The 26,121-nt window shown below is 54.9% G+C and overlaps 10 protein-coding genes across 10 annotated transcripts; 3 read left to right on the forward strand and 7 right to left on the reverse strand.

The window, feature by feature from the left end:
* Nucleotides 1-135: 135 nt before the first annotated feature.
* leu2A (3-isopropylmalate dehydrogenase LEU2) lies at nt 136-1,576 on the forward strand (the record flags this gene model as incomplete). Its single annotated transcript, XM_073693824.1, has 6 exons — nt 136-186; nt 246-266; nt 362-430; nt 502-597; nt 660-1,287; nt 1,344-1,576. 6 exons carry the CDS (start codon nt 136-138, stop codon nt 1,574-1,576), a joined length of 1,098 nt encoding a protein of 365 aa, XP_073548515.1.
* A 588-nt stretch (nt 1,577-2,164) lies between these two features.
* On the reverse strand, nt 2,165-3,588 carry BDV59DRAFT_201523 (anaphase promoting complex subunit DOC1; the record flags this gene model as incomplete). The annotated part of the gene is made up of 2 exons (XM_073693825.1): nt 2,165-2,970; nt 3,081-3,588. The coding sequence occupies 2 exons, from the start codon at nt 3,586-3,588 to the stop codon at nt 2,165-2,167; spliced, it is 1,314 nt and encodes a 437-aa protein (XP_073548516.1).
* Nucleotides 3,589-3,864: 276 nt separating this feature from the next.
* Nucleotides 3,865-5,787, reverse strand: BDV59DRAFT_177081 (phosphatidylserine decarboxylase 1). Its single transcript, XM_073689555.1, has one exon. The coding sequence runs from the start codon at nt 5,674-5,676 to the stop codon at nt 4,021-4,023; it is 1,656 nt and encodes a 551-aa protein (XP_073548517.1). The 5' UTR covers nt 5,677-5,787; the 3' UTR covers nt 3,865-4,020.
* A 2,805-nt stretch (nt 5,788-8,592) lies between these two features.
* Nucleotides 8,593-9,672, reverse strand: BDV59DRAFT_177084 (uncharacterized protein). The gene has a single exon (XM_073689556.1). The coding sequence runs from the start codon at nt 9,245-9,247 to the stop codon at nt 8,891-8,893; it is 357 nt and encodes a 118-aa protein (XP_073548518.1). The 5' UTR covers nt 9,248-9,672; the 3' UTR covers nt 8,593-8,890.
* Nucleotides 9,673-10,588: 916 nt separating this feature from the next.
* BDV59DRAFT_207539 (uncharacterized protein) lies at nt 10,589-11,848 on the forward strand (the record flags this gene model as incomplete). The annotated part of the gene is made up of 6 exons (XM_073695019.1): nt 10,589-10,636; nt 10,675-10,734; nt 10,774-10,891; nt 10,939-11,076; nt 11,107-11,291; nt 11,375-11,848. The coding sequence occupies 6 exons, from the start codon at nt 10,589-10,591 to the stop codon at nt 11,741-11,743; spliced, it is 918 nt and encodes a 305-aa protein (XP_073548519.1). The 3' UTR covers nt 11,744-11,848.
* Nucleotides 11,849-13,139: 1,291 nt separating this feature from the next.
* BDV59DRAFT_201525 (uncharacterized protein) lies at nt 13,140-15,051 on the forward strand (the record flags this gene model as incomplete). Its single annotated transcript, XM_073693826.1, has 2 exons — nt 13,140-13,403; nt 13,471-15,051. The coding sequence occupies 2 exons, from the start codon at nt 13,140-13,142 to the stop codon at nt 15,049-15,051; spliced, it is 1,845 nt and encodes a 614-aa protein (XP_073548520.1).
* A 234-nt stretch (nt 15,052-15,285) lies between these two features.
* BDV59DRAFT_201526 (phosphoglycerate mutase family protein) lies at nt 15,286-16,542 on the reverse strand (the record flags this gene model as incomplete). Its single annotated transcript, XM_073693827.1, has 4 exons — nt 15,286-15,388; nt 15,475-16,059; nt 16,130-16,449; nt 16,507-16,542. The coding sequence occupies 4 exons, from the start codon at nt 16,540-16,542 to the stop codon at nt 15,286-15,288; spliced, it is 1,044 nt and encodes a 347-aa protein (XP_073548521.1).
* Nucleotides 16,543-16,697: 155 nt separating this feature from the next.
* BDV59DRAFT_177091 (40S ribosomal protein uS8) lies at nt 16,698-17,988 on the reverse strand. Its single transcript, XM_073689557.1, has 3 exons — nt 17,947-17,988; nt 17,447-17,642; nt 16,698-17,195 (listed from the first exon to the last, which is right to left on the reverse strand). Exons 2-3 carry the CDS (start codon nt 17,577-17,579, stop codon nt 16,936-16,938), a joined length of 393 nt encoding a protein of 130 aa, XP_073548522.1. The 5' UTR covers nt 17,580-17,642; nt 17,947-17,988; the 3' UTR covers nt 16,698-16,935.
* Nucleotides 17,989-18,349: 361 nt separating this feature from the next.
* BDV59DRAFT_177095 (karyopherin beta) lies at nt 18,350-22,063 on the reverse strand. The gene is made up of 9 exons (XM_073689558.1): nt 21,907-22,063; nt 21,762-21,820; nt 20,878-21,684; nt 20,187-20,815; nt 19,916-20,132; nt 19,536-19,868; nt 19,241-19,478; nt 19,080-19,191; nt 18,350-19,026 (listed from the first exon to the last, which is right to left on the reverse strand). The coding sequence occupies exons 1-9, from the start codon at nt 21,944-21,946 to the stop codon at nt 18,840-18,842; spliced, it is 2,622 nt and encodes an 873-aa protein (XP_073548523.1). The 5' UTR covers nt 21,947-22,063; the 3' UTR covers nt 18,350-18,839.
* Nucleotides 22,064-23,010: 947 nt separating this feature from the next.
* On the reverse strand, nt 23,011-25,875 carry BDV59DRAFT_201529 (putative anaphase-promoting complex component Cut20/Apc4; the record flags this gene model as incomplete). Its single annotated transcript, XM_073693828.1, has 7 exons — nt 23,011-23,348; nt 23,406-23,558; nt 23,610-23,676; nt 23,728-24,462; nt 24,525-25,086; nt 25,175-25,517; nt 25,605-25,875. 7 exons carry the CDS (start codon nt 25,873-25,875, stop codon nt 23,011-23,013), a joined length of 2,469 nt encoding a protein of 822 aa, XP_073548524.1.
* Nucleotides 25,876-26,121: the final 246 nt, after the last annotated feature.

The following is a 26,121-nucleotide window of genomic DNA, read 5'->3' on the forward strand; positions in this document are numbered from 1 at the left end:
CGCGGCATTAGTAATGGCGGCCGCTCCGGTGTCGGCGCGCGGGGTGGACTCCATTCGTCGACCACCCCGCCATCGCCTGAGCTTCTTTTCTCCTTCACATCTCTTCCTCCTCTCCGTACTCTATATACCCTCGCCATGCCTTCCTACAACGTCGTCGTCTTTGCCGGTGACCATTGCGGTCCCGAGGTATGTGCCTACAAGCTCAATTGGGTGCCGCCGATCTAGATTGCTGACCGTTTCCCCAGGTGACCGCCGAGGCCGTCAAGGTGAGTCCGGCGTCGTACATGCATCCACATGTCATGGGCATACCATTGGCCCTGTTGTTGCTGTCTAATTACTCATCTGTCGTGCTGTTGACCAGGTCCTCCGTGCTATCGAGAAGGCCCGCAGTGACATCACTTTCAACCTTCAGGACCACCTCTTGGGCGGAGTAAGTTCCAGCTCCCATACGAGTCCTCCGAGCTTGGGAGAACAACCTAGTGGCTAACCCCTTCCATATAGGCGTCGATTGATGCGACCGGATCTCCACTGACCGACGAGGCCCTCAACGCCGCTAAGAACGCCGATGCCGTTCTCCTGGGAGCTATCGGAGGTCCCGTACGTTCGCCCTTCCCCAAGCTCTCCCCCCCGCAACATCTACTGATACCCTGGCACAACAGAAATGGGGCACCGGCGCTGTCCGTCCTGAACAGGGTATCCTCAAACTGCGCAAGGAGATGGGCACCTTCGGCAACCTGCGTCCGTGCAACTTCGCGGCTCCCTCGCTGGTTACCAGCTCGCCGCTGCGCGCGGACGTGTGCCGCGGTGTCGACTTCAACATCATCCGCGAGCTGACGGGCGGCATCTACTTCGGCGAACGCAAGGAGGACGACGGCAGCGGCTACGCCATGGACACGGAGCCGTACTCGCGCGCTGAGATCGAGCGCATCACCCGTCTGGCCGCCCACCTGGCCCTCCAGCATGACCCCCCGCTCCCCGTGTGGAGTCTGGACAAGGCCAACGTGTTGGCCACCAGCCGTCTGTGGCGCAAGACCGTCACCGAGGTCATGGCCAAGGAGTTCCCCCAGCTCAAGATCGAGCACCAGCTCATCGACTCCGCCGCCATGATCATGGTCAAGAACCCCCGCCAGCTCAACGGCATAGTCGTCACCAGCAACCTCTTCGGTGATATCATCTCCGACGAGGCCAGCGTCATCCCCGGCTCCCTCGGTCTGCTGCCCAGCGCTAGCTTGAGCGGTATCCCGGACGGCAAGAGCAAGGTCAACGGTATCTACGAGCCTATTCACGGTATGCGCCCAACCCCCGGTGTTGCGTCTGTCGTCTGAGAAGCTAATGTCACGCAGGATCCGCCCCCGACATCGCAGGCAAGGGCATCGTCAACCCCGTCGCCGCGATCCTCTCCGTTGCCATGATGATGCAGTACTCCTTCGGCCTGTTTGAGGAGGCCCGCGCCATCCAGGACGCTGTCCGCAACGTCATCGAGTCTGGCGTTCGCACCGGCGATATCGGTGGCTCCTCGACCACCAGCCAGGTCGGTGATGCCGTCGCTGCTGAGTTGGAGATCCGATTGAAGTAAAAGTCTACAGAAGACGTGTGCAGATTTTTGGTCAATGAGATATGAAGTCATCTAGGTCTATAGAATGAAATATTAATCCCATGTTTGGACGTACCTGCGTTTCCCCCCGTGATTTCTAGCGGTTGAGCGCGAGGCCATTAACTATTCTGCGCCTACAAGCAGTGGGCTAGTTACACCTCTGAGGTGCTCAACTTCAGTGAGCCCTCGTCTCGTTTGGATGCACAATGGTAGTAAAGCAAAGCCTCATACGATTAATGAGGGCGTGTGAAGCTTTAACCTGTCTGCCAGATTGCTTTGTACAGTCAGGTGCAGTACCTGTGGATCATACGCCTCCACGAGTGTTTACAAAACTGACACGAACAGGGAATTCACAGGCTCACATTATCAAATCTGGTATCCGCCTACCGCTGTCACTATATAACAGCCGAACGACTCAGCTCAATCCCCATCTCGTAGCTATAATGGCGAAAGCATCCTTGGGTATCTGGACAAATGCAACCGAACTCCGAGCCAACCTTCCTATGCGATCCCGTCGTAATAATCCTTAAAAACACCCGCAACACGTAGAACAAGAAAACGCAAGGTCATCTACCGAATCACAGGCTCCCCCATCCAATCCGGTTCCTCCAACCCAGTCATCTTCCCCCCATCAGCACCGTCCCGACCATCCAGGGCGTCGTCATGGAATCCGCTGCGCAGCGACTTCCGCGCGCTGTGCCTACGCACACGACCATCCGCCGACGCCGACGGCGCATTGCCCGCGCGTCGCCGGTCGTCGTCGCGCGCAAACACCTGGAACCCGCGCACATGCGTATCCTTGCCGTTCTGGTGGTTCTCGATCACGCGCATCTGCAGCACCATCGCCTTGAGCACATTCCCAGCGTAGGGGTCGTCTTCATCCTCGCTCTCGTCGTCGTCGTCGTCGTCGTCCTCAACATCGTCGATGTCGTCGTCCTCGTCATTATCCACGCCACGGCGGGCGGGTTTCCGCGCCTTGCGCCGCTTGTGGCGGTGCTGCTTGCGCACCCAGCCGCCGTTGCGGCCGCCGACGCCGTGGAGGGGCACGTCGACCCAGCCGCAGGGGGCGTCGCCTTCCCAGGTGGCGAACTCGACGAGGTCGTTGCCGCCCATGCCGGCGAGAAAGGTCATCTTGGTCGGGGTGTAGCTCTCGTCCATGTCGAAGTCGAGATAGACGCGGATCTTGACGATGGCGACGAGCTTGAAGAAGTGGAGGGTGAGCGTGTGCGGCTGCGGGCCGTCCGACTGCCAGTACTGCGTAGGCGAGGGGTTGCGCAGGGCGGCCACGCCGCAGCCGGGCTTGTGCGTCGAGACGGTCCACGACGCGAGGGAGGAGATTTCGCGAAGGTTGCTGGGGAGCGGGGAGGGCGAGCGTTCTGTAACTGATTAGTCTGTCTGCATCGTTCCTGGATGGGATCGGATCGGGATGGTTGGTTGAATAGAGGAGAGGAGAGGACTGGAGTGGAGGAGGGATGGCATGGCTAACCTCTATCATGCATCATTTCGTCATCCTCGTCTTCGATCTCCTCCAGCTCGTTCCCGACCATTTCGTCCATCCCGTCTTCGGAGACATCGTGGGCGTCGCCCGCGTTCAGCTCCGGCCCAAAGTCCGAATGGTCGTCTTCATGGTCGTCGAACTGGCCGTCGTCGTGCGCTGCGTCATCCTCATCCTCGTCTTCGTCCTCCACGTCATCGTACCCCCTCGCTCCCTCCATCACAGAGCCCCGCGGCCGACCAGCGACGCCCCGCCCGAACAAGGAGAAGATGGCGGCCTGCGCTGCGGCGGCCGGATGGACCGCGCGCTCACCGACGGGATCGATCGGACCAGACGAGGGATGCAGCTGCGGAATGCCGCGGGTGGGAGGCGTGTGGAATTGCGGTTGTCTGGGAGGAGCGTGGTCCAGTCGGGACCGATACGTCTGCGCCGGAGGATCATCCGGGGTGTTGAGATCGGCGACGGGAGGGTGTTGGCGGCGGATGTGATGGCGAGGCATTGTGAGATTGGCGGTGATGGCGATCTCAGTGAGGGAATTGTGGGGAGGATATGTGCATTTTAGACAGCGGTTAGATCGACATTGGGAGGTCTTGGTGGGGGAGGAAGTCGAGGTTGAAGTCGAAGTTCTCGCGCTTTGCGGGTTGCGCGCGATCACGTGCGGGCCGTGTTTATATTTCTCCCTTCTGGGACAGGTATCACCGCTGGGGAGAGCGACATACAGGGGATATTGTGAGATGCGACAGGTAATTATTGGGAAGAGGCACAAAAGTGCAAGGCAGGAATAGATACTGGCACATTCAACGCTCGTTTGCATCGCTATACAGGAGTCCTGTCATGTGGACTTAACGAATGTTTATCATACACATCCAATAAAATTCACAAAGAACAACGCCACGAAAACAGTCAGTCTATATACTAACACCCGACTCTTCTATTCCGTAATATCCACGTACCCCAGCTTTTGACCAACCTTGATGCGCTGGCCCTTCTCAATGCTCCAGTTCCAGCCGCCCTCGCGCTTGCCCTCTGCCCATCCGGCATCGAACGACTTGCGTGTGCCCATGGGCGCCTCGAAGACTAGCACGATCGAGCTTCCAAGTTGGAAGCCTCCCATCTCCTCGCCTCGTTGCAACGGGTGTCCTCCCAGAGTCCGGCTGGCGTGGAGGTAGGTCGCTTCGACGAAGCCAGGATACTGCTCGCCTCGCTTGGCGGCCAGATGGGCGGCCATGTCGGCGGCCGTATCGGTGGTCAGACTGTTGGTGCGCAGTTCGGAGTCGAAGTTCACTTTGATCGAGCCGACGTTGGTGGCTCCCACGGGGGTGTAACTGAAGAATCCCCACCGCCAGCGGCCCAACAGCACGACTCGTTCATTGAGGGTGAAGAGGCCGGGGAGGTGGCGCTGCAGATAGGGCGACACGGAGTACAGCTCGCCAGCAAAGTGCCGACGGCTCTCGACCACCCAGGGCACAGGGGAATGGAATCGATGGTAATCACCCGGCGCCAGGTAGATCACAACATAGTAGAGAGCATTGTTGGAGGTCGGCTTGGGCGCATACCACGGCGTGCCGTCGCCTCGGGCCAGATCGGCCTTCACCTCGGCTTCCGCAACTGCCTTGGACGAGGTGGACGCATCTAACGAGGCAGAACGCCGACGAGCACCCCCCTCTTCTCCTGCAAACAGGGTGGGTAGAGTGTATGAGATACCGTTCATTCGGGCAAACTCCTCATGGGCAGCCATGTTGGCTGCATCCTTTTGGGACGGTTCTAGTTGGTGGTCGGTGAATTTTTTGCTGTGATCGGCGTTGGTCGGAGTGGCAGCGCCCAACAAGGCATCCAGGCTGTACGTGACGCCCTTGACCTGTTCCACCTCGCCTCGTTCGATCAATCCAAACTGGAGGATACGTCCGTCGGACGGGGCGAGAATCGCGTGCGGATCGGGGTCCAGCGGTCGAACGCCCGGTTTGAGTTTGCGGTAGAAAAACGCGGCGAGATTCGGATAAGTGCGCAGGTCAGGCTCGGCGACCTCGTCGAGGTTGACTCCAAAGGCCCACGAGTACAGTTTGAAGCCCGGAGCCCGCAAACACATGGGGAGCTCCAGCTCGTTGAAGCGGCCCCATAGACGCGAGATGGCCTTGAGAGGCAGGGTGGACATGATCTGAACCTGCCATGGTCCGCTGGGTCGGATGCGATGGCGCGGAGGGGGCTTCGCGAAGTCGAAGGACTCTTCCTCAGCCTCTCTGGCGATCCGCTCGCGTTCGGCACGTTGGGATTTATAGAACTGCAGGAGACCGAGAAGACCGATTCCGAGCCCCACGGGGATAGGGTACCATTCAACCTTGGTATTGCGCAGGGCAAACCGGAGTCGAGAGCCGAAGAAGCCCTTGGGGCCGGGATGGTCCTGGTTGTTCGTATTATTGCTGTTGCTGTTGTACTGTTTCCATGATTTCGAAAAATGACGCGCACTGGCTTTGCGACCACCAGCAGCCCTGAAGGCGACCATGTTCATCCACGTCTGCTCGCCATACGGCGGAAAAACGGCGCAGTTCCGGCGAAGAGGCACAGAACGGCAAGATAGGCACAGGGCCATTATAGGACTTACTCCATGGAGGACATCCCCAAGTGGGGGGAGTTTCAGGGGGATGGCTAGTGAGAAGACTAAGAAGCGGGGAATTATGCAAGAGAGAACGAGACGAAGATGATCCGGAGAGGGAAACTTGAGGGTGAAAGCGTGGCTCTCACCGCCCGGCAGAATACGGCCCCAGTCACGTTGTCACGTTATACTTCGTATTCTGCGGTGACGGCGAATTACTGCATCCGGTGAAGCGCGCCTAATCGGGGAAAGCGCTTCGCTACCGCTTGGCATTGTGGTGCGTGGTCTATATAGAATCATAGATGGCTTCCTCGCCCGCCTGCCTCTCCTCGTTACTATCCCATCCTTTCACGCCGTGTCGACTCAGACCAACTTGAGCCATTTTTGCTATTAGACCGGTATCTCCGTCCTATGCACTTCGCCACCCCCTTTTACTACAGTAAGTCGTAGCCGTTTCATGGCGCTCCTCGAACCGTTAACTAATTGATATTATTTTACCTTAGCTAAATAGAGAAACTCGACGGATTTAGTATAAAAACTTATATTAGAGTCACCGTGAGCGACGTTTCTGGGATATATTAGTAGAGGGCGAAATATAATTAAATAAGTTAATTACGTAGGCTTAGCTCGGAACATAAGAGGCTGGTAGAATAAGGTTATGATGGATAATACTATAATAGCATCGTAGGGCCTAGTTTGGGTCTATCGAGAATCTTCGAGCCACTAGCTAAACTAAGCCTAGTCACGTCTGCCAGATATCGCTCCGTATGCACCCCCTTCTCTAATAAATATATACCGAGGGTGCTATAATATATAGCTCGATTACTAGTGTCGTACTCTATAACGGAGGCTTACTCGAGGCCGCCGGCGAAGCCTTAATATATTTATATATGGGATGGCCACGCGACCTAGAGTTAGGGAGTCTTCGATATTGACCGAGAATAATACGTGTGCGCAGATTGATAAGCTATTAATCTCGATGGGTTTCTTTCGCGATATAATTCACAATATGTAAGCCGAGGACGACACCTAATCCGCCGTTATAGGTACCCCTGGTCCCCTATTAGAGACGCTTTAATTAAGCTAGTAATAAAATTAAATTTAATATGAGACGCGTCTGTGCCGCAAAAAGAAATAAGAAATTAAATAACGGCGCTAAGAGTATATCGTATACTAAACGTATACCATTGAGCGATCAAGTATATACCAACGGTATACCACCACAGGGTATATAAGGACACTCATTCCATATACTTAAGATAGTTTTACTCTTCGCGTTCAATAACACTGTCTTTAATAACTATAGTGTTTTATTGCTAGTACGATTCGTCTATACTATTATTTATACGTATCTACTTAGCCTTACTTCTATCTTTGCTGTCTCGGATCTCAGGATTATCTCGTCGGTTCCTAGAAACGTTGACATTACCCACAGAAGTTGCTACACTCCCAGGATAAGTATTACCCACCGTAGGATCAGTGGACTCTGATCACCGGGCTCAAATAACCACGCTAGCAGTCAGCGCAGCTTAGACGGATCCCAGGGTTTGACAACAACTTGAGATAGAAGTTTTCAAAAGGGCGCATATGTGATTATCCTAGATGCGAGGAGGTCTTTTTCACCCTCTCCAAGTATAAGCTCCATTTGGATATGGTACACAAGATTTCTATAGAATTTTTTTTATCGGCATACGTTAATGGCCATATTCTCATACCTCCCAGATACTCAATGACTAGTCACGTTCGTCAGCAGTCCCATGCTTACATTAATCACTGGAATATATCTCCTACAATCAGCATGTACCTCATTTGTGTACCCCTGTCCGGAAAACATTTGCTTGTTGTACTCCAATTGAGCCTAAGAAAGGCGAGTGTAATCCGATGCCACGCTTTGCTGCTGGGTATCGTATGGGCCTGTGCAGAAAAGATGGTGTCTTGCCCTAAAAATGGACCTACATTGCAGCCATAAGGAGGCCTACGAACCATCCGGTCGAAGATTCCTGGAGCTCGGTCTGGCGGCACCCTGAACAACCACCGTGTATCATTCCCAACTATGGATGGGGATGCTCAGGGACTGTTGAGAGAGCCTTGTCACTTAATCCCGACTGTCAGATCAATATATACATTCAGTGCCAGATTTGAAATAGAGCGTACTGAATCACCACGCGAAGTTCCAGCCGATGACATGTATCCGGGAGCGGAGGGCCCATTAGTCCTCACTGAGTGGCACATGTCGAGTTTGCCTGATACACTTTGCGCTATGATGGAATCGCCCATATTCAGCGTGAAGTGTTGGTCAGGGTATTTTGGTGTGCGTCCTTAACGACATGACACTCAGTCCCAGTGAATTTCATTTCGGATGTCAGTTGCAAGGAACCAAAAAGAAAGCGATTTAGCACGCATACGAGCGGGATATAAATGTCCATGCATAGGGAAAGCTTAAAGAATACTGCGGCGTAGGTATGGCAAATATGAGGGCCTACAGTAGCATATGCATAGAACATGGCTTACGCTATAAGATGACGCCTAAAGACTATACCCTTTGTAGGCTTACGGCCGGAACTGAAGATATACATATTTCAACTGTGATGGGTCGGCAGTATTTGAATTTTTCACGCCGGCGTTGTGACTGCCGCCATGCAGGGCTTCTTTCAAGACTCGTCCTTCGCCACCGTCGTCGCGACGAAGCTACTCCCCCACGCGCAGCATATCAGCTCTATCGGCTTCGGGGCAGCGCTTGGTGGCGCGCTGCCGTGCTGCCCTTTGTGGTAGGCGCAATGGGACAAACGCACAGCGTGCAGGCGCTGCAGACGTTTAGCACTGGATTGTCGGTGGGGAGTCTTTTGCTGTGCTTGGGGTTGCTGCGGATGCCGGGCCGATGGAGTGATGAACATCGTGAGATGAGTGAAGAAGGGGCTTCAACGCGGAGTACGAGTGTTTCTCGTAACCGAGTTCTTTGGACTAGACATATGGCGGTGGTACCACATTTGTACTTAGGTAGGTGCCGGGGTGTGTAGAAGTATCAATCTCCCGCTTTCATTGATAGGATAAATATTATGTGCTTTTTTTCTTCCCAGTACGACTTGAATGAACTCGTGGGGACTTCCTATAGTGAAGCCAGAATCGCTTCTAAAACACGGTATCTCATAGCCACCTCGAAAAGCACACAGAATGTTCATTATAACAGATCTTAGTGTCGTACAAGCGTGCATCAAATATGCCAAAGACTAGTAAAAATCACCGCCAACACAAGATAAGATGTCAGACTTCTTAGTCCCATAGAACCATTGCACATAACGGCCCGGAGTCGCGTAGGGGACTGCAGACATTGCTCCAGGGTTGCCTGAGTCTCCTTGGTTGCATTGCAGTAAGCAAAACAATTATCCGGACCAAAGTAGCTGTATTGATCGCTAGGACAGCAGCTCTTCAAGACAGAAAGAGGATCATCCGTGAGATTCAGTCCCTGTTGCCAGATAGTGATGGCGCACATATTCGGATAGGAGAGATCGGGTATCAAGCTATGACCGGCGCATCGTATTTGCTCCTGGCTACCATTTGTGATTTCCATATTGGCGGATTATCTAGAACTGCATGTTAATTCATATATTAGAAGAATAGACTGGACTGATTTAAGAGACATACTGTAGGAGCGTAAAGTAGCTTGTGTTTATAAAGTGGCGGTGTGAGATATCGAGATATCGAGTAAATTTCAGAAGTTGGCTGTTATGTACCCTTCGGTGGCCGGGTATAGGTGTAAAAATTTGGGGCAGTTGCGGGAGAATGCAAAGGCAGGAATTATGGAACCTTCAAGTACTCACTCTCCCTATTTCTGACTTACAACCATTGAAGTAACCATGTAGTCAGCAGACGAGTGGCGACCGGTTTAGGCCTACGCTATCGGTTGCCATGATCATTAACACGATTTAGTCGCTGTATAGGGTAGTATCCTAAAGGTACGCTACCACCCCTGCAGCGACATCTGGTGGCTCTTGTGAGATTAGTTAGCCGGGTGGGAGAGGTTTGAAAGAATGAGATTGCATCTAGGTAGGCTTGGCCGATGCTCAAGCTTAGCGCGTCGGGGTCGCCGTGGACAGGTTGGTTAGGGCAAGAGCTTCTTAGCTTGGCAGGGAGTCCGCCCCCTCTCGGCTGTACAGAGTAGTAGCGCTAAGGAACTCGTCTCATATTCCGATTAATTCCCTCGTTCGCTGCCTGACGGAATCCACACCGTAGAGGATCTATTTCGGTTCATTCAACCGCCAGGCAAAGGGGTACCTATTATACATATCCGTACCAAGCGCTTCCCACACCTTGGATGCTACTACTACAGTATTGTCTTTCAAAGAGTGCGATACATAGATGGCAATTATTTCACATGCTGGAGCAGTCACTTATCTTGTCCTAATCCTACCGTTTCTGAATTGTGGACAACGACATCTGAAATTAGGACTTAGATCTCAAGGGGCATGGCGCTGAAGGCTTAAAGGGCAGCGTGACTCGAGGCCCAGCGCCGAAGATGAAGCCAGATCAATGCGATACAGCGACTAGCCACTGAGAGACCGAGAAAGTTGGAAAGCAGTCCGATTGGCTGGGATGAGAAGTAGGATTAGTTACGAATGGAAGTGGTACTTAGGTGGGTAAGTATCTAGGCAGGAGCAGAGGGGAGCTCTCTGGGAGAATTGAACCGCTTAGGAAACAACTGTCCAGAATATCCCAGTTTCCAACCTTGGAACCAATTTACAAAATACTAGCCTCCTTATTAGTGCAGTGAGACCATACTCATGCTGCTGCAAGCTAGTTATTAGAGAGCCACGATGTACCATCGCTTCTAATGTTGGTCCTGGTCTCGGTCAAGGCCGATGATGATAGCGTCGACCTGTTCAAGTACTCAGTTGGAGTGGATGATATAAAGATGGCCACAGTGGCAGCTTTCTTCTTCGAAAAGTTCAACATCCACGAAGTTCTTTAACAAACATAAGAGCATTTGTTCTTACCCAGTTGCTTGCTGCTACCGCCTTAGCTGCACCATCGCTTGATATTCACGAGGATATCAAGTATGTCTAAGTCACAGTGCAGCAGGACAAGATATCTTCTAAGAAAGAGATTTTAGTAAAGAATAGTTCTACGGTAGAAATCTTTGGATCAGCGTGCTCAACTGCTCTAATAACTGGGATATTTGCCGACTTCGGTATCATTGCTAATGTTGGACCAAATAGTAACGTACTATTACTATTGGACCTTCGACGTACACGGTTCACAAAGACCCTAAGTACTCTGGTAGGATTTCTTATTATAGAATGTATAATGAGTACGAATCGTTTATGGTCTGCAATAAGGTCCCTTTGCCTAATAGTGTTCGACTGAGCCCTGTCAATAAGAATGACAGAACCCCTTACTTTGGTTAATCTGTCGGAATGAGCTTACAGAGAGCGGTAGAAGCTATCCAAGTTGTAGACACGTTTCCAATGCCTCTGGACGAGGGTAATTCTACCAGCACAATACTAATAAATAACTTGGAGAAGCGACAAACCGGTGCTTGCAGTATGTGGTCTCCTGCCACACGGAGAGTCGGGGACGGCAACCCCCATCAAAACTATTGGCATAAACAGTTGAGCGTGAGTTAAAAAGAGCCATCTTTGAATGCTAGTAGGAGCTAACGAGCACTAAATAGGAGAATATGTCAAGCGGAACTGCGTAGAGTTGCAGTGTTGGCGCCTTGCAAAGCAAGTCATACACCATAGGGTGGACTGCTTCTGCAACTGCAGCCCAGTGGATTACAGGTGGCTTTGCTGTACAAGCGAGCTGGACGACTGGGCTCAACTACGGGTGCACTGGCCATGCCTATGAGACAGTCTGCTTATGGTATAACACTGCCCATACGGCATATACTGTTCAGAGTGGGCTTTACAACCAATGCACAGGATTCAGTCCGAACAATGGCGGTAATTTCGTCATGTTCTCTCCCAACCAGAACAATAAGGGCGGTGGATATTACTGTGTGGTTGGCACATGCCGCAGTCAGGGGCAGAATTATTGGGACAAGAGTGGCCGTCCAGGTGGACCTTGATTGATGTTGTGCGGTCTATGGTGGACACAGCACTTGTTACTCCTGTAAATGTGATGCTGTCTGCGGTGACGAATTCGTTGAGTATAAATCCGCTGAGGATTCAGGACCATCCCTAGGGATGTTGTGATGATGGGCTCATGCCATTAGAGGCTTGTGAGAAACTTTGGACGTCAAGAAATGGAACGTCTCCCCAACGTTGGACCGAGGCATTAACGTCTTCCAAATAATGGTAGAGCCTCCTGCACTTGCGCGAGTCAGGCCATATATATATTAAATAGAATTGGGCTTTAAATCCGAATAGAATGAAGGGTCTGAATCAGAAGGGGTAGGCATGGAATGAATAGTGAATCAAAATGACTGACTTAGATGGCACGCATAGGGATGATTGAGTGAATAATGCAGTGATTCAATAAGCAATGCAAAACATAACCCGAAATTGGCAACTGGAGGCATCAGGCCATACGTCTGACACTTTAGATTATATTTCTTAAGATACTAGCGTAAGAAACCTTCGACTAGCCTTAATATAATATTTTTAACCTAGTATTCGTATTATAGCGGGTTCAATTTAGACGAAAATCTAGAATAAATACCGGATTAGCTAAGATATTCGTATAAAGAGAAAAAGGTAATGCCCTTGAAATTTTTATTTTATATAGAGTATACGACCCTTTATTACCCGCATAAAATTGCCCTCTATTTTATTATCTAGCTACTAAATAAAGGAGTTCTAATTAACGTCCTCGGGCAATATCTTTAAGGCATGTTGAGGTAAATAGCACACGGCAAAACGGTCCAGGAGATAGGAATAGCAGAACCTCTAATAATGTACGACTTCTTATAAATAAAGATACATCAAATTATAAATCTATAAGGCTACATCCGGACTTATATATTCTTGTCTACTCATCTGGTGTAACCGCCAAGTGTATGAAAGCACACGATATCCATAACCACAGAAATGGCCCTAAAATAAACTGGGTATAGCCTGCTTGGAATGTTCAAGGCACCAACGCGCAACGCGGAAAGACCACGCCTTTCTGTCTAAAGACCACGCACAACCATGGTCTTTCCGCCGTCGCCGACAATTACTCCGTACTTCTGACTTACTTCCACTTCCTCTCCTCCATCTCCTCCGTCATGGCCTTTTGCTAGTCCTTCGTGCTGGGTTTGCCTCTCGCTCAGGTTCCCTGCCTTCCTGGTTGTGCCAGCGCGCTCGACTGCAACGCTCACCCATCCGCCGCGTCGGGGCATGCCACGTTTCGGATTCCACATCCCTCGCACTGTGTCATCAGTAGCCACCTGTCCCTCTGGCCGGTTCTTTCACTCCGAGGATCCTCTATACGCTGTCGTCGCATGCTGAATTGATCTGTCTTGATCCTGCATCGCCTATATCATGTCGAATCCTGCGCCAGCGGACCCTGCGCCGTCGGAGGCCTCTCTCAGCTTCGTCCTTCACATACTATGTCCCTCTCTACCTCCACCCAATCGCTTCACCTTCAAAGACTTGACCGCGTCTCATACCCTTCGCGACCTCAAATCACGCATTTCCCAGGCCATCCCTACTCGCCCTCCCCCGGAGACCCAACGGTTAATCTACCGTGGGAAGCCTCTAGCTCATGATGGCGCGACCTTACAGCTGGTTTTGGACCCCGAAAATGTAAAGATATACCCAATTCATCCTTCAATCGTTCGTGAATCCGTAGCTAACACACACACCACGGAAGGGCTCTGAATACACCATGCATCTCGTCCTCCCGCCTGCACCATTGTCCCAGACCCCGACTCCAACACCGCCGGCGTCGGCACCCCCTCTCTCGCCTACTGGCCTTCCAACCCACCAGAGCCCCTTCGCCCCGAGCCGCTCCGTACCTCCAACGTTCATGCCAAATGCACAAGGCCTCCGATACAGGGGCCCAACGGCGCCTGCGGTTCCAAACGAAGCGGAGATTAGCTTAGCGCTGCAGCGCAACATCGAAGCCATCCGCCGACAGGTCGAACATCTAGAGCGACGAGGGACGTCTCTACTCGGACAGCAGCGCACCATGGAGTCGTCGTTGAATTCCATTGCCTCGCAGCACCCTACATGGCAACGGGCACCTCAAGGGTTCCCGCACCCCCCACCAACAATGACCACAACGTCCCCATTTACACCAACGGGAGCTTCTTTTACCTTTGGTAGCCCAGAAGATCGGCGGGCCCGTCTGCACCTCCTCCAGCCCCAGATCGCTTTATGCGAAGAACAGCTCAGTCGGGGAATCGCGCCCCCAATGGACCAAATCATCCGACTCCGAAGCCAGCTATTTGCGCTCCTCGACGAGCAGTACCGAAACCCCAACGCCGAGCGCGATGGTACGATCGAGTCTCTCCTCAGCCGGGTCTTCAACGTTTACACCCGCGCCGACCAACTGCGCGTCACTCAATCCCAGACGACCACTCCCGTCAACATACAAGCAGATAGCCTCCCCTCTTCCGGTGCCAACACCACCCAAACCCAACCCCCTCTCTACCTCCTCTCATCGCCCACCGGATACCAAGCCATCGTGTCCCCCCGCGGACCTGAAACCCTGCACCCAGCGCTGGAAGCGCTGCGCGCCGCGCAAGCCGCGCAGTCGCCCGCATTCCCGGGCCTCGCGCAGCACCAGCACCACCACAACGCCCACCATAACGCCCACCACGACGCGATGGTGAACGCCGTCCGCCAGGCGGTCATCAACAACCAGCGGGTAGCCGTCAACAACGACCAGCTGGGGCTGGCGCGGAACGTGCGCCGCGTGTGGCTGTTCGTGCGGCTGTATTTCTTCTGCTACATGTTCAGCGAGCCGGGCACCTGGGCACGCGTGCTCCTCGTCGCCCTGGCCGTGCTCGTCGCCGTGCTCTCCGAGACCACCGTCCCGCACCAACTCTACCGCACGCTCGTCTCCCCCGTGCAGCGCCACCTCGAGAGCCTCGTCCACCATCTCCCGGAGGAACCTGCCGCTGCCGCTGCCGCTGCCGGCCCGCCGGCCGATGCGCCCATCCGCGCGTCGTTCCCGGCCGAGCTCCGGCGGAACCTGCGCCGCGTCGAGCGGTCCGTGGCACTGTTCATGGCGAGTCTCGTGCCGGGCGTGGGCGAGCGACACGTCGAAGTGCAGAATGCCGCCGAGGCGGCGCGGAACGCGGAGCGCGCGCGCGAGGAAGAGGAGCGGCGTCGACAGGAAGAAGCGGAGCAGCGTGGCGCGCAGAACGCCGAGGACACCACCACCACCAGCACTGCTGCCGATGATACCCCCACGATACCCACAGGAGAGGAGCACGAAGGACGGTAGCCGTGCATGCGAGCAATTCTCCCTCTCCCTGCTAGTGCTTTTGATATTTTCAGCGTGTACATACGACCATGGGTAGTTCCAGACCAACGTAAGATGTGTTTATCAACGAATCCACCCGATCTAGGTATCTAGCGTCAAAACCAGCCATCGTATATACGCAGTGCGCATTGCATGCAGGTCCTATTTACAGCCCTGCGTAGCCCTCCCACCCCAACTCGTCCCATCATCCGGATATCACAGTTTAGTCCCAGGCCACTCAGCCTGCGCACTAGAAGTGGGCAGCTCCGCCGGCGGCGCCATGGGCCCGGTATCGAACGACTCCTCGCCATTGAAGTGCCTATGTCGCATCCGTCAGCACCAGCCAACACGGGGACCACAAAGCGCAAGGAAAGGAAAGGAAAGGAAAGGGTCAGAACAACTTACCACCCACGTTCCGCGCCACCACTCAAAAAGCTACAGTCCCCGTTCCTGACACAGTCCCACCCGCCGCCGACACCGCGCCCGCCCTGCCAGCACGGCACGGCACGCTCAGCCGGCACGATCCTCGTCCCCGGCGCCAGCACCCCGGGCGACTGGGTCGCGGCCGCGGCCGCGGCCGTGGATGCGTCCGCGCCGGGCCGTCTCCGGACGAACGTGCTCAACCCCGCCGTGAAGACGTTGAAGTCCTCCTCGCTGCTGTCGGCGGGCATGCGGCCGGTGAGGGCGCGGCCGATGGCGATGAGCGGGGCGGCGTGCGAGCAGATCAGGACGGCCTTGGAGGAGGGCGGGGAGTCGGCACGGGCCTCTAGCTGGGCGATCTCGGCGTCGACGTCGGCGATGATGGCGGCGAGGGCGGTGGCGAGGCGGTCGTGGAGCTGGGCGATGGTCTCGCCGCGGGTGGAGGGGTAGACGTGCGGGTGCACGTGGGCGTCGGGCGTGTCCGGGAGGATGTTGGGGAAGTGTGATTTCAGGTCGCTGGGGGAGGCGGGCGAGGGGTGGTGGAAGAAGGAGGTTGGGCCGAACCATTCCCTGTTGCTTGTTAGTTTGCGTCTGGGGGTGGAAGGTGTAGTGTAGAGCAAGGGAGGGAGGGGAGACATACCCGACGCCATTCTCGAGCCTCACGTCGAGGTCGGCCGCCGCGTCGATGCCATGGTCAGCGCCGGTGGTGCGCTGGCTGTGCTGGTGCTCCTTGAGGGCTTCGACGGCGGGCTGGATCGTCTGGAGACAGCGGTAGAAGGGGCTCGAGTACACGCGGAAGGGCTTGGGGTGGACGGACGGGTTGACGAGGTGAGCGGCCAGCTCGAAGGACTGGCGCACGCCGTGGGAGGTCAGAGTCGGGTCGGCGGCGTTGCCGGTGGGCGTGGGGAACTGCGATTTGTATTCGCCGGTTTTGTAGTCGATGGTCCAGTTCAGACGGTGCTGGGGATGGTGTTAGGGCTGGAGACGAAGACAATGGGCTCGGGGACGGTTACATACACCATGGCGGGTAAGGTATATCGTGTCCAACGGCATTCTGGGGCTGTCGATGGTTCAGATGCCGGATGGAGGGGGAGAAAGAAGACGGAGGAATATACAAACGATGGTGGGTTGCGGGGAAGATATCAACGCCCGGCAGAATCGAGGCGGTCACTGGGGGACCTCGGTCCGTTCAGCACACATAACTTTCTGCTGCTACTCCGTACGTACGTGGCTACATTCCGTTCCAATAATTTGACCAGACAAGATGGCTGAATTGAAGAGCGAGAATCGCCCAGACTATCTAGACACTTCAGCCGGGTGTACAGCATATATCCAGACAGGATTTTTCAATCAATGAGCACATTCCCTCGCCCGTTCCATCCCGTGCCACCTGCATCCGGCGCAGGGCGACTTTTCAGATTTTTTTTTACCCCCCAAAAGACTTCTCTAGTAGAAGAAGCCGAGGAGCTTGCCAGCAACGTGCTTGCGGCGAGCCTCCTCGTGGTCCATGATACCAGCGGAGGTGGTCAGGACGACGTAACCGAACTGACGAGAGGGGAGGAGCTGGGTGGCCCAGGTCTCGAGGTCACGGAGCTGGACGGGGTAGCGGGGGTTGATGACACCGCACTTGTTGAGACGGCCGTTGAGCTGGATGACGATCTTGCCGGAGCGGTGGTCGTCAACCTCCTCGAACTCGCCGATGTAGCCTGCAAGGAGTCGTCAGAAATGTTGCGAGAATATAAAAGTTGCCAAACACGTTGCAAAAGAAAAACAGTCCAGAAACTTGTAAGATCCCCGCCAGTAGTAGTCAATATATCGGGCACTTAAAGGGCAGAGGTTGTGGGGACGTTCGAACCCGCTGCCTAGTTATCAACCCGAATGGTTTTCCGTCCCTCCAAAGACACAAACAACCGAATACACAAAAAAAGGCAAGACCAATTCAACAATTGCCACATACCGTGCTTCTGCATGACAGAGAGGAACTTGACGATGACCTTGGAGGAAGGACGGATCAGGACCTGGCGCTTGCCAGCCTTCTCGGCGTTGTTGATGGCGTTAAGCGCATCGTTGAGGACGGAGGTCTTGACCATTTTGACGGATGGAGATCGAGATTCTCAAATCGAGAGGGGAGGTTTTCACCGGAAATGAGGTATCTAAAAATTTTTTTCGACGGACAGGAATTTCCCTCCGGCCACCAAACGCATTGGCAGCGCGCAGAGAAACCAACGTCCCAGAAAAGTCAGCCACCAGTAGTCCTCGAGCGCAAAGAGTGCCCAAAAAATATCAAGGGTTCTTCAGCCCGTGCCGTGATGAGAGATGCGTATCATCGGTTCCTCCCGCTGGATCCTATTACCATCTTTCAGGCAATAAAAACAGAAATCCAGGGATCCCCGATGATTGCTCTCTCAGACTAGCTGAGAGGCTGTAAAAGGGAAGGGAACAGCGTGGTGTACATACCTCGAGGGTGGACGAGGGTGCTGGGGTGAGGTGGAAAGAAAGCCAAGCGCGACGGGAAGAAAAGTCGATGAGGTTTTCCATGTGCGGGAGTAGGGCTACCCGCCTCGTGCCCTTATCGGGGTCACGTGGTGATAACAACCCATCGACAGCAGCCCCAGCCTTCGCCAGGTAGACTGCTTGAGAAATATTACTGGCACCTACTATTGGCCGCACCGCATGTTCAGTTTTATCATTCTCTATACAGGATCTTTTAGGTAACAGGGATTATACGTGGAACAGGGGAGGGAAATCGTCGCAATGCTTCTCGCAAAGGGGTTGGTTACATGACTTCTCGGGCATACATGAGGGTAAAAATGCTATAGGGTCTTCTCTAATTAAAACGGACATGAAGGGTAAAACAGCGCAAAAGGTGGAGCTGAGAAAGAAAAAGGATAGTAGTGGTAATAGAAGGGGGTAGAAACAAACGCAACAAAAGGCCAACGAAGAAGCAGCAACATGCATCGGGAGGAGTCATGACAAGGGGAGGAGGGGGATTCCGAAAGCGGGTTGGACCGTCCAGATGATGATCGGGAAGGCAAGGGGAAGAAAGGGGCGATGGAAGACGTTTCAAGAGGGGATGGGGGAGGGTGTTTTGATGCAGCTGTGCGTCACTCAAGGAATCTTGTCAGGTTGAGTCAGGCTGGCTCCGTCGCTTCAAATGGCATACACACCAATTTGTCGCAAATCCGGAGCAGCACGGCATCCGACTGTCCCATGTGGCATGCACTCACTCCAGCAGACGGGAGGAGCTTCACCACGGCGTCACTTCCCTGAGCGCACCCAGGATGGTGCCTTGCTCCAACGGGGCGGTCGCCGGACACGCAATCGGTCACTGGACAGGTGGAACTATCCGTTTATGCCATCGCAGCAGCGGTCGACAAGTTGATCTGGCGCTTGACCTGTTCGCGAGTCCAACGAGCGGTGTCAATGGTGCGCGGGCTGAAGTCGCGGTTCTGGCGGGTGTCGCGAACAAGGGCGGTGACCCATTCGTTGCGGAAGTACGCCGCAAACTCGCCGTTGGGGAAGGCCTCAGCCAGATCACTAGGGGGAATTAGAATAATTCTGGCTGGAGAGTGCGAGATGCAACAACTTACCCAAGAACGCCCATGGACGATCTCATCAGTCCCTCGCTGCTCCGGGCGAGGTCCTGGGAGATCAAGTGGAGAAGCTGGAAGATGGACTCAACGTAGGGTTGAAGCTTAGAGACTGGGATTTGTTAGGAAACGGCGTAGAAAACATCGAGGAGCGTACTCACCCTGTGGCTTGCCCTTGTAGGTAAGAAGAATACCACCCCAGGCATCCATGATACCCTCACGAAGAGAGACAATGTAGTCGATCATCTCCACGGTAACATCGGCGCTAGCAGTGACAATGGAAGCCTGCTGAAGGACCTGAGCAACAACAGACAGGTACGTGTCGAACTGCGTTCCGATGGCCTGCGAAATGTCACCAAACGTCTCCAGAATGGCAGGCTTGAGCTGGTTCGTGGAGCTCTGGGGAGTTGTTAGCAAAATATACCCCATGACACAAGACACAGAATAAGGACGTACTCTCAGGTTGGTGAGGAGCAAGTTCATGAAGGTATCGCAGTAGGGCTGGACCTTCTCGTTCAGGGCGCGGGCGATATCGCTGACGAGGCCAATGGCCATCGAGCAGAGACCTGGCTCTTCCTGGTTTCCGAGCGCATTGTAGAGGAACGGAGAGAACGGCTCCATGTACTTGATGAACTCCTCCTCCAGGGCGTTGGCGATAGCGCCGACGGTCGCGAAGACGACATCGGGCACGCTGGACTTGGGAGGAACAGTAGACAACACCTGGAGCATCACGTGCATGATGCGATCGGCCTGAGGCTTGATTTCGGTCTCAAGGCGTTGGACAATAGCCTGTATCGTTAGCGCTGGGCTCGTTCATGGAGCGATAAGAAACTTACAAGGATGACGCTAGTCAAGCTGGTTTGCATCTCCTCGAGAGTGATACGGTCCTCAACGCTGACAACCTGCTGCTGCATGGGGATGGTGTGCTCAAGGCGCTGAATGATGACGTCGGAGAGAGTTGCAACCATCGGGAGGCTGTCGTTGGCGGCGTTCGTGATGAAAGAGTTGAGGACTTCGTATCCGGCCGTGCGGAGCTGATTGTCCGCATCTTGTCTATAAGGGGGTTAGAGTGGTCCCTCGGCAAAGAAAACGCAAGCGGGCGCATACCTCTCAGTCAGGGCAAGGAGCGACTTCACGCTGTCTTGGAAGTGCTTGGACAAGGGGTTGGTTTGAGCGCCGATGTCGCCGGCAAAACGATCGGCGACGTTCATCAATGCCCAGCAGCAAGAGCTGGCAATCTTGGGGGTGCTCGCCAGGCCGTTGAAAAGGCAAGAAATAAGGGGTTGTAGGTGCACGTCAGGGTCAAGGGTTTCCGAACAGAAGTCGCATACGCGACCGAGGGCGTAGGCGGCCGAATCACGAACTTGGATGGAGCTGTCCTCCATCATGCCCACCAGTACGGCGAGAGCTTGCTTGATCAGGGGCTCGAGGATCTTGGGGTCGGGGCCATCCATGATAGCGCCAAAGGCCGCGACGGCAGCATCCCGGCGGCGCCAGTCTTCGTGGCGGATGTTCTCCTCCACGAAAGCCAGGACGGGCGCGATCACCTCGCCCTGGACACACTGAGAGTAGAGCTGCAGAGCCTGGTAGGCGGCACGAGACACGTTATACTCGTCCTCGGTGGCATCTTCATCCTGTCTGGACATGGACTGCAACAGGACGGGAACGACTTCTCGACAGGCGACCCGAGCAAAGCCAAAGAACTGGCGCTGAATCTCAAGACCCTCCACCTGAGCCTACAACACATTGTTAGTCACGAGAGGCCGGAAAAAAAGAGACGGGGGGAGGCAAAACCAACCGCGGCATTATCATCTTCGATGGCGATTTCCTCTTCACACACGGTGCACCAGAATTCGATGGCCAGCTTGGAGACATCCTCCTCCTCGCTCTTCATGCCCATGATGCTCAGGCCAAACAGGGCCTTCTCCATGTAGAAGCGCATCTTCTCGTAGTAAGCGCCCATGATGCGGTTCAGGCAACCAAAGGCGCCGGCCTGGATGCGGAGGTCATCGGCCTGGGTGGCCTCGCAGACGACCTGCATGATGTAGTTCCGCTCGCCCTCGTTCTCCATGTTGGAGCGCACAAAGTCGACGGAGTCACTGAGGGCCTTGATGGCGGCGAAACGGATATCCAGATTGGGCTCCTCGCGACGGGCGCCCTGAACCACGGCGGTCAAAATAGCGTTGGAGTGAGCGGCGAGGCTATCACGCAGCTCGGCATCCTGGGACTCGCAGATGAAACCGATGGTGATCAGCGAGGCCTGCTTGAGCTGGTCGGAACCGGAGGCGACGTTCTGGACCAGGATGTTCATCAACTCGGGCCACTCGTTCCGGGGCAGCTCGATGGCGGCGATGGACACGATGAACTGGGCGGCGGATTGACCGGCCCGGCCATCCTTGGAGTTGAGGGTCTTCAGCGCGAGCTCCTTGACTTGGGACTTGATCTCCGGGGTGATCTGTTGGAGCCATTTGCTCTGGACTTCGCGCAGTTTGGCGACATCTCGGAAGGTGAAGGCGTTCTTGAGGGCGATACCGGCGGCGGTTCGGATATGAGAGGCGGAATCTTCATTGGCGAGTTCTTGACCCAGGGTGATGAGGTATTGAGCCTGTAGGGTTGAAGAGGGAAGGGTTAGTTGGGGTGAAGTCGAAGGGGAGAGGGGGGCGGATAGAGGGGTCGACGTACGAAGTCGACTTCGGCGGCATGAAGCAACTGCTGCTCCGCATTTGTACGCGCCGTCGCATCTGCCGTGGATTGGATCAGTGATATGATTCGACAAGGGAGGATTGATGGAGGCGAATTGAAGGGACGCAAAGGGAGAAGTGCGTACCAGGCGACAGGGTGCTTTCTAACACCTGAGTGACGTTCATCTTGCCGATGCGGAAATCGACCAGTCACGAGGGGGGAGAGAGAAATAGAAAAAAAAAAAAGAAAAGAAAAGAAAGAAGGTGAAAGGCAGGGAAAAGAAAAAAGACGAGAAACCTCTGGACGAAGGTCTCAGATGAGGATTGGAAGAGGCGTGGAGATGTAAGGTTGAGTAGGGAGGAAGAGGAGGGAGAGAGGAGGAAGAGGACAATTATTGTGTGGAGGCTGTTTTTGTGGATATATGACGAGACATGCACCACTAGTCGGGGCGGAGGAGTAAACGGGAGGAAGAAGGACGAGGAGGAGGGGGGAAGAGGAGAGAAGAAAAGATAGAATGAAAGAAAAGGATGGTGTCGCTTTGGATCTTAATCCTGATTTCCAACCAGTCGGAGAGGCGTAGAGAAGAGGGAGAACGGTGGACGGATGGAAGAGGAGGAAGAAGAGGAAGAGAGAGAGAGAAAGGAGGGGATGGGAGAGTGAGAGGCCCGGCGGGTACGATACCGTCATGACCGCCCCGTTTGTATGCCCCCGGATTGGCCTGGAGAGGGGCTGAGTCAGCCACCCGGCGTCTCTTACGGCGGTATTACGGGGGGTCTCACTGGGCGGGATTCTTCACCACCGCCAACGATTGACGACGTTATTCATCGGCATTCAGGGTTCATTCCAGAGCGGTTCGTCCTGGATCTCTAGGTGTTCGTTCCAGTTATCGATGTGGTAGAGGGATTCTCCCCAAGTATCAGACACCCCCCGATCTCCCCACCGACCATGTACCCCCCAAACTCCCGTCATGAATCATCGTTGCCTGCGACTGCCCCTCTTTGCTGCCGTTGCTTTCTTTGCTTGCTTTGCTTGTTTTGATTTTGCTGCTTCCAGCACTCCACCCACTTTCCCTCCCGTGGCCCCGGCGACCACCAATCCATCACTAATGCCTACGCAGTATGGAGTATGATAGTCTTCCATCACAATCGGAGGTATTCTCTACTGTAGATAATTTCTATACACACGCACACACACACACACAGAGAGAGAGAGAGAGAGAGAGAGAGAGAGAACTAGTCGACCTCCACCCTCACTCCTCGCCATCTTCCCCGTCGTCCATCTCCACATCCAGGTCCAACACCTCATACCGCATACTATCGCCATACAACACGCAGATCGCCCGGCGTCCACGTCGCCCGTTGACGTCGACCCGCAGTGGGCGCCCCTTAGACCCAGACGCTGGGAAGACATGCTTCACCAGTCCCTGAGACCAGACATCCACCGTCAACGGCGTCACCGCCGGCGCGGTCTCCCTAGGACTGGAGTCGACCGTCGTAAAATCGATCAAGAGCGGCGGGGCTTCGGCGGTGGCGTCCGCTCCATACGCCGTGGTGGCCATCAACCGCAGATTCAGTAGATGAGACACTTCTATACTCCCCATTAGCGACAACCCCGTCCGCCTTCGTAGCGTACCACCAAACTTACTGTTGCCGCTGGCCCAGAGGACCATGACCGTATCATCGGCCACGAACTGCACTTGTCGCACGTCACCCTCCTGCAGGTCCACTGCCCCAACCGCGAGGCTTCGCGTCGAGCTGACCCCGTTCTCGCAGTCCAGGACGACACGGTAGACATACACTAGACCAAGAGTTAGCCCAGGGGTCCATGGTCGTCAGAGCAGCTACGCACGCAAACAAGGAGATTGGACCGATCGGGTCGCCACATAGACCACGCATCCGCTCTCTCCCTCGATGTCCTGGAAAGGATCAGCCACCACTTCCGTAGATATCTCTCTGGGCGTACTCACCTCGTAACGCATCGTCACATCCACGACATCCTGGTCACAGTCGGCGTGCAGGGTAAGCGGGGATCGATGCAGGATGCCCCGACGCTGCGTCAACGCAATCTGGCCAAACACCTTTTCGAACTGCAGTCCCAGCCGTCGGGTAAGGTCATTCAGCTTGGGTGTCTCGCCGGGATGCTCATCGCCCGCGCCCTGCACCTGATGCTCCAGGAGCTTCTTGAACGTGTCGTAGAAGGACCGGTCGTGTCCCGTTGGGGCCCATTTGTCGGACGATGCCGGAGGGGGCCGGGGCTGTCCCATCATGGGCAACTGTTGTATAAAGTTCCGCAGCGTGCTCTGGGTCAGCGCGCCCCGGATGTACTTGAGCGTCTGGGGGTACTCGACCAGGTCGGTCTTCTCCATGAGCTCTTCCAGCGTCTGAGACATCGGCTCGGCGCTCTGCAGGTCAATCTCATGCCGCAGCCATCGCGAGAACGAGCCGAACTGGCACAGCTCCTCGTTGGTGTGGATGAGGATCTGGTGAGCGAGAAGATGCAGACAATCTAGCGTCTCGACAATAGCGTTCAGATCCGACGTCTCCAGCCCGAGAACGTCGCTCAGCTTGTGAAACTTGGACAGCCCAATCAGCCGACTGAGAAGGACCTCGCACCGTTCCAGCGCAGGGAGCAAACACTCATGCGCCAGCCGACGCACATTCTCATAGCCGTTCGAGACAGCCTTCTCCCATCGCTTGTGTCCCTGCAGCCCGTCAGATCTCCCTCACCGCAAAGCTCAAAAAAAAAAAAAAAAAAAAAACATACCCGTTCCCCGACAATATCCACCAGAAACTCCCTCAGCGGCTCAAAGCAATCACCCGTCACGACAAGATGATACGCCGCCGTGACAAAATCACAATGGCACTTCTCCATCAAATCCTCATTCACACTCCGCATATACCGCATCGGCAGCTCCTGCGTATTTTTCCACTCCAGCTCGATCTGCTTCTGCACCTGCCCGATATAGCGGAGCAAGTTCTGCAGCTGCGTGGTCTTATACGCCAGGAGGGCCAGGTACCGCCCAGACCGCGTGATGAAGCGGAGGTCCAGCGTGAGCAGGCTCAGCCCGGCGGCCGACGGCGTCGAGGCCAGCAACGCATGGGTCGAGCTCAGCGGATGGGAGGCATGGCGCCGGATGGCGCACGTGGCGGCGCCGCGCACCGAGCTCCCGACGGGGAACGAGCCGATCTCGAAGCAATCAAAGATGCGCAGGTGGACGGTGCCGTTGTCGGCGCCGACGAGCAGCACGTCGACAGCGTCGCTGGTGCTTTTCGATGCGGAGTGGAAGATGGCATCGATGGACGCCCGCGAGCTAAACACGTCGTCTCTGTAGCGTACGCGCGGAGCGCGCGCGTTAGCAAACGGCAGGGACAGCAAACAGCACAGCACAGCTCTGCAGATTGCGGCGAACTTACTCGCTTCCGGTCGCTGGGAGCGCGCTCAGCTTGGGCAGGGAGTTTTCCACGTCGAGGAGGGCGAGCTCGCGCGGCAGGTCGGTCTTGAACAAAGCGGCTGCCGTTGAGGGGTCCGTGTCTGGTGATAGTAGGTCGTCCAGGGTGATCTGGTTGCTGGTTTCCTGTAGGTGGCGTTGCGCGGCTCTGCTGTCGGTGAAGTTCACTCCCCACCCTAGACAGGTGACGTTCACCGGGATCGAGTCGTCCTCCGGCGAGTATGCATGGTAGTGATGCACGGTCTTTCCGCTGTACGAGCTGATGATGCGGACGGTGTTGTCCGCGCACGCGACAGCCAGGAGGTGTCCTGGGAATTGTTAGTCCGATGACGAAGGACACAGGGAGTATAGCGACGCATGAAACGTGGGGTTCTGCTCATTAATCGCAGACGTACCGTTGTTTTTCCACGTTACGCCGCGAATCTCTCCGCCGCCATCGTCCTCGTCCAGATACGGATCGCCCTTGAACGAGCCCCCAAAGACCTTCTGCCCGTTCAGCCGGAAGACGCACAGGTCATCGTCCTTGGTGACAACGGCGATAAGGTCCATGGTGGGACAGTACGTCAGACTGTCCGGCTTGCATTTGGCGGGCAAGGCCTTCTCCCCAACGGGAGTAAGCTGCGGCTCATGGCGCAGCGAAGGAGGCTGACAACCATCACTGGCCATGTTTGGTAGTATTTGGGGGTGTGTCGCGCGTTCAATCCATTATATTGGCGACGGGGTTTGTTGTTGGTTTTATGGTGGTTTGGGTCTTGGAGGGATGGATGGGGACAGTCTTGGCAGGCGGTGATGTCGCGTTGTTTTGTTCCGTGCGGGATCCTACTGGCAGCGGACATCGCATAAGATCTATGGATCTACTATAAGCAACTACTGGAGTCATGAAATAGGATAGTGTGGTAGGATATAGAGAAG

Source organism: Aspergillus ambiguus (assembly GCF_047715705.1).
Source record: "Aspergillus ambiguus strain CBS 117.58 unplaced genomic scaffold BDV59scaffold_13, whole genome shotgun sequence".
NCBI lineage: Eukaryota > Fungi > Ascomycota > Eurotiomycetes > Eurotiales > Aspergillaceae > Aspergillus > Aspergillus ambiguus.

Coding starts and splice junctions, on each gene's coding strand:
- BDV59DRAFT_177081 (XM_073689555.1), bottom strand. CDS start 5,676: ATGGCCCTGTGCCTATCTTGCCGTTCTGTGCCTCTTCGCCGGAACTGC.
- BDV59DRAFT_177084 (XM_073689556.1), bottom strand. CDS start 9,247: ATGGAAATCACAAATGGTAGCCAGGAGCAAATACGATGCGCCGGTCAT.
- BDV59DRAFT_177091 (XM_073689557.1), bottom strand. CDS start 17,579: ATGGTCAAGACCTCCGTCCTCAACGATGCGCTTAACGCCATCAACAAC. Junction 17,196..17,446: donor CTCTGTCATGCAGAAGCACG/GTATGTGGCAAT, acceptor GACTCCTTGCAG/GCTACATCGGCGAGTTCGAG.
- BDV59DRAFT_177095 (XM_073689558.1), bottom strand. CDS start 21,946: ATGAACGTCACTCAGGTGTTAGAAAGCACCCTGTCGCCTG. Junction 19,869..19,915: donor GCTTGACTAGCGTCATCCTT/GTAAGTTTCTTA, acceptor CTAACGATACAG/GCTATTGTCCAACGCCTTGA. Junction 19,027..19,079: donor TCGTCCATGGGCGTTCTTGG/GTAAGTTGTTGC, acceptor AATTCCCCCTAG/TGATCTGGCTGAGGCCTTCC.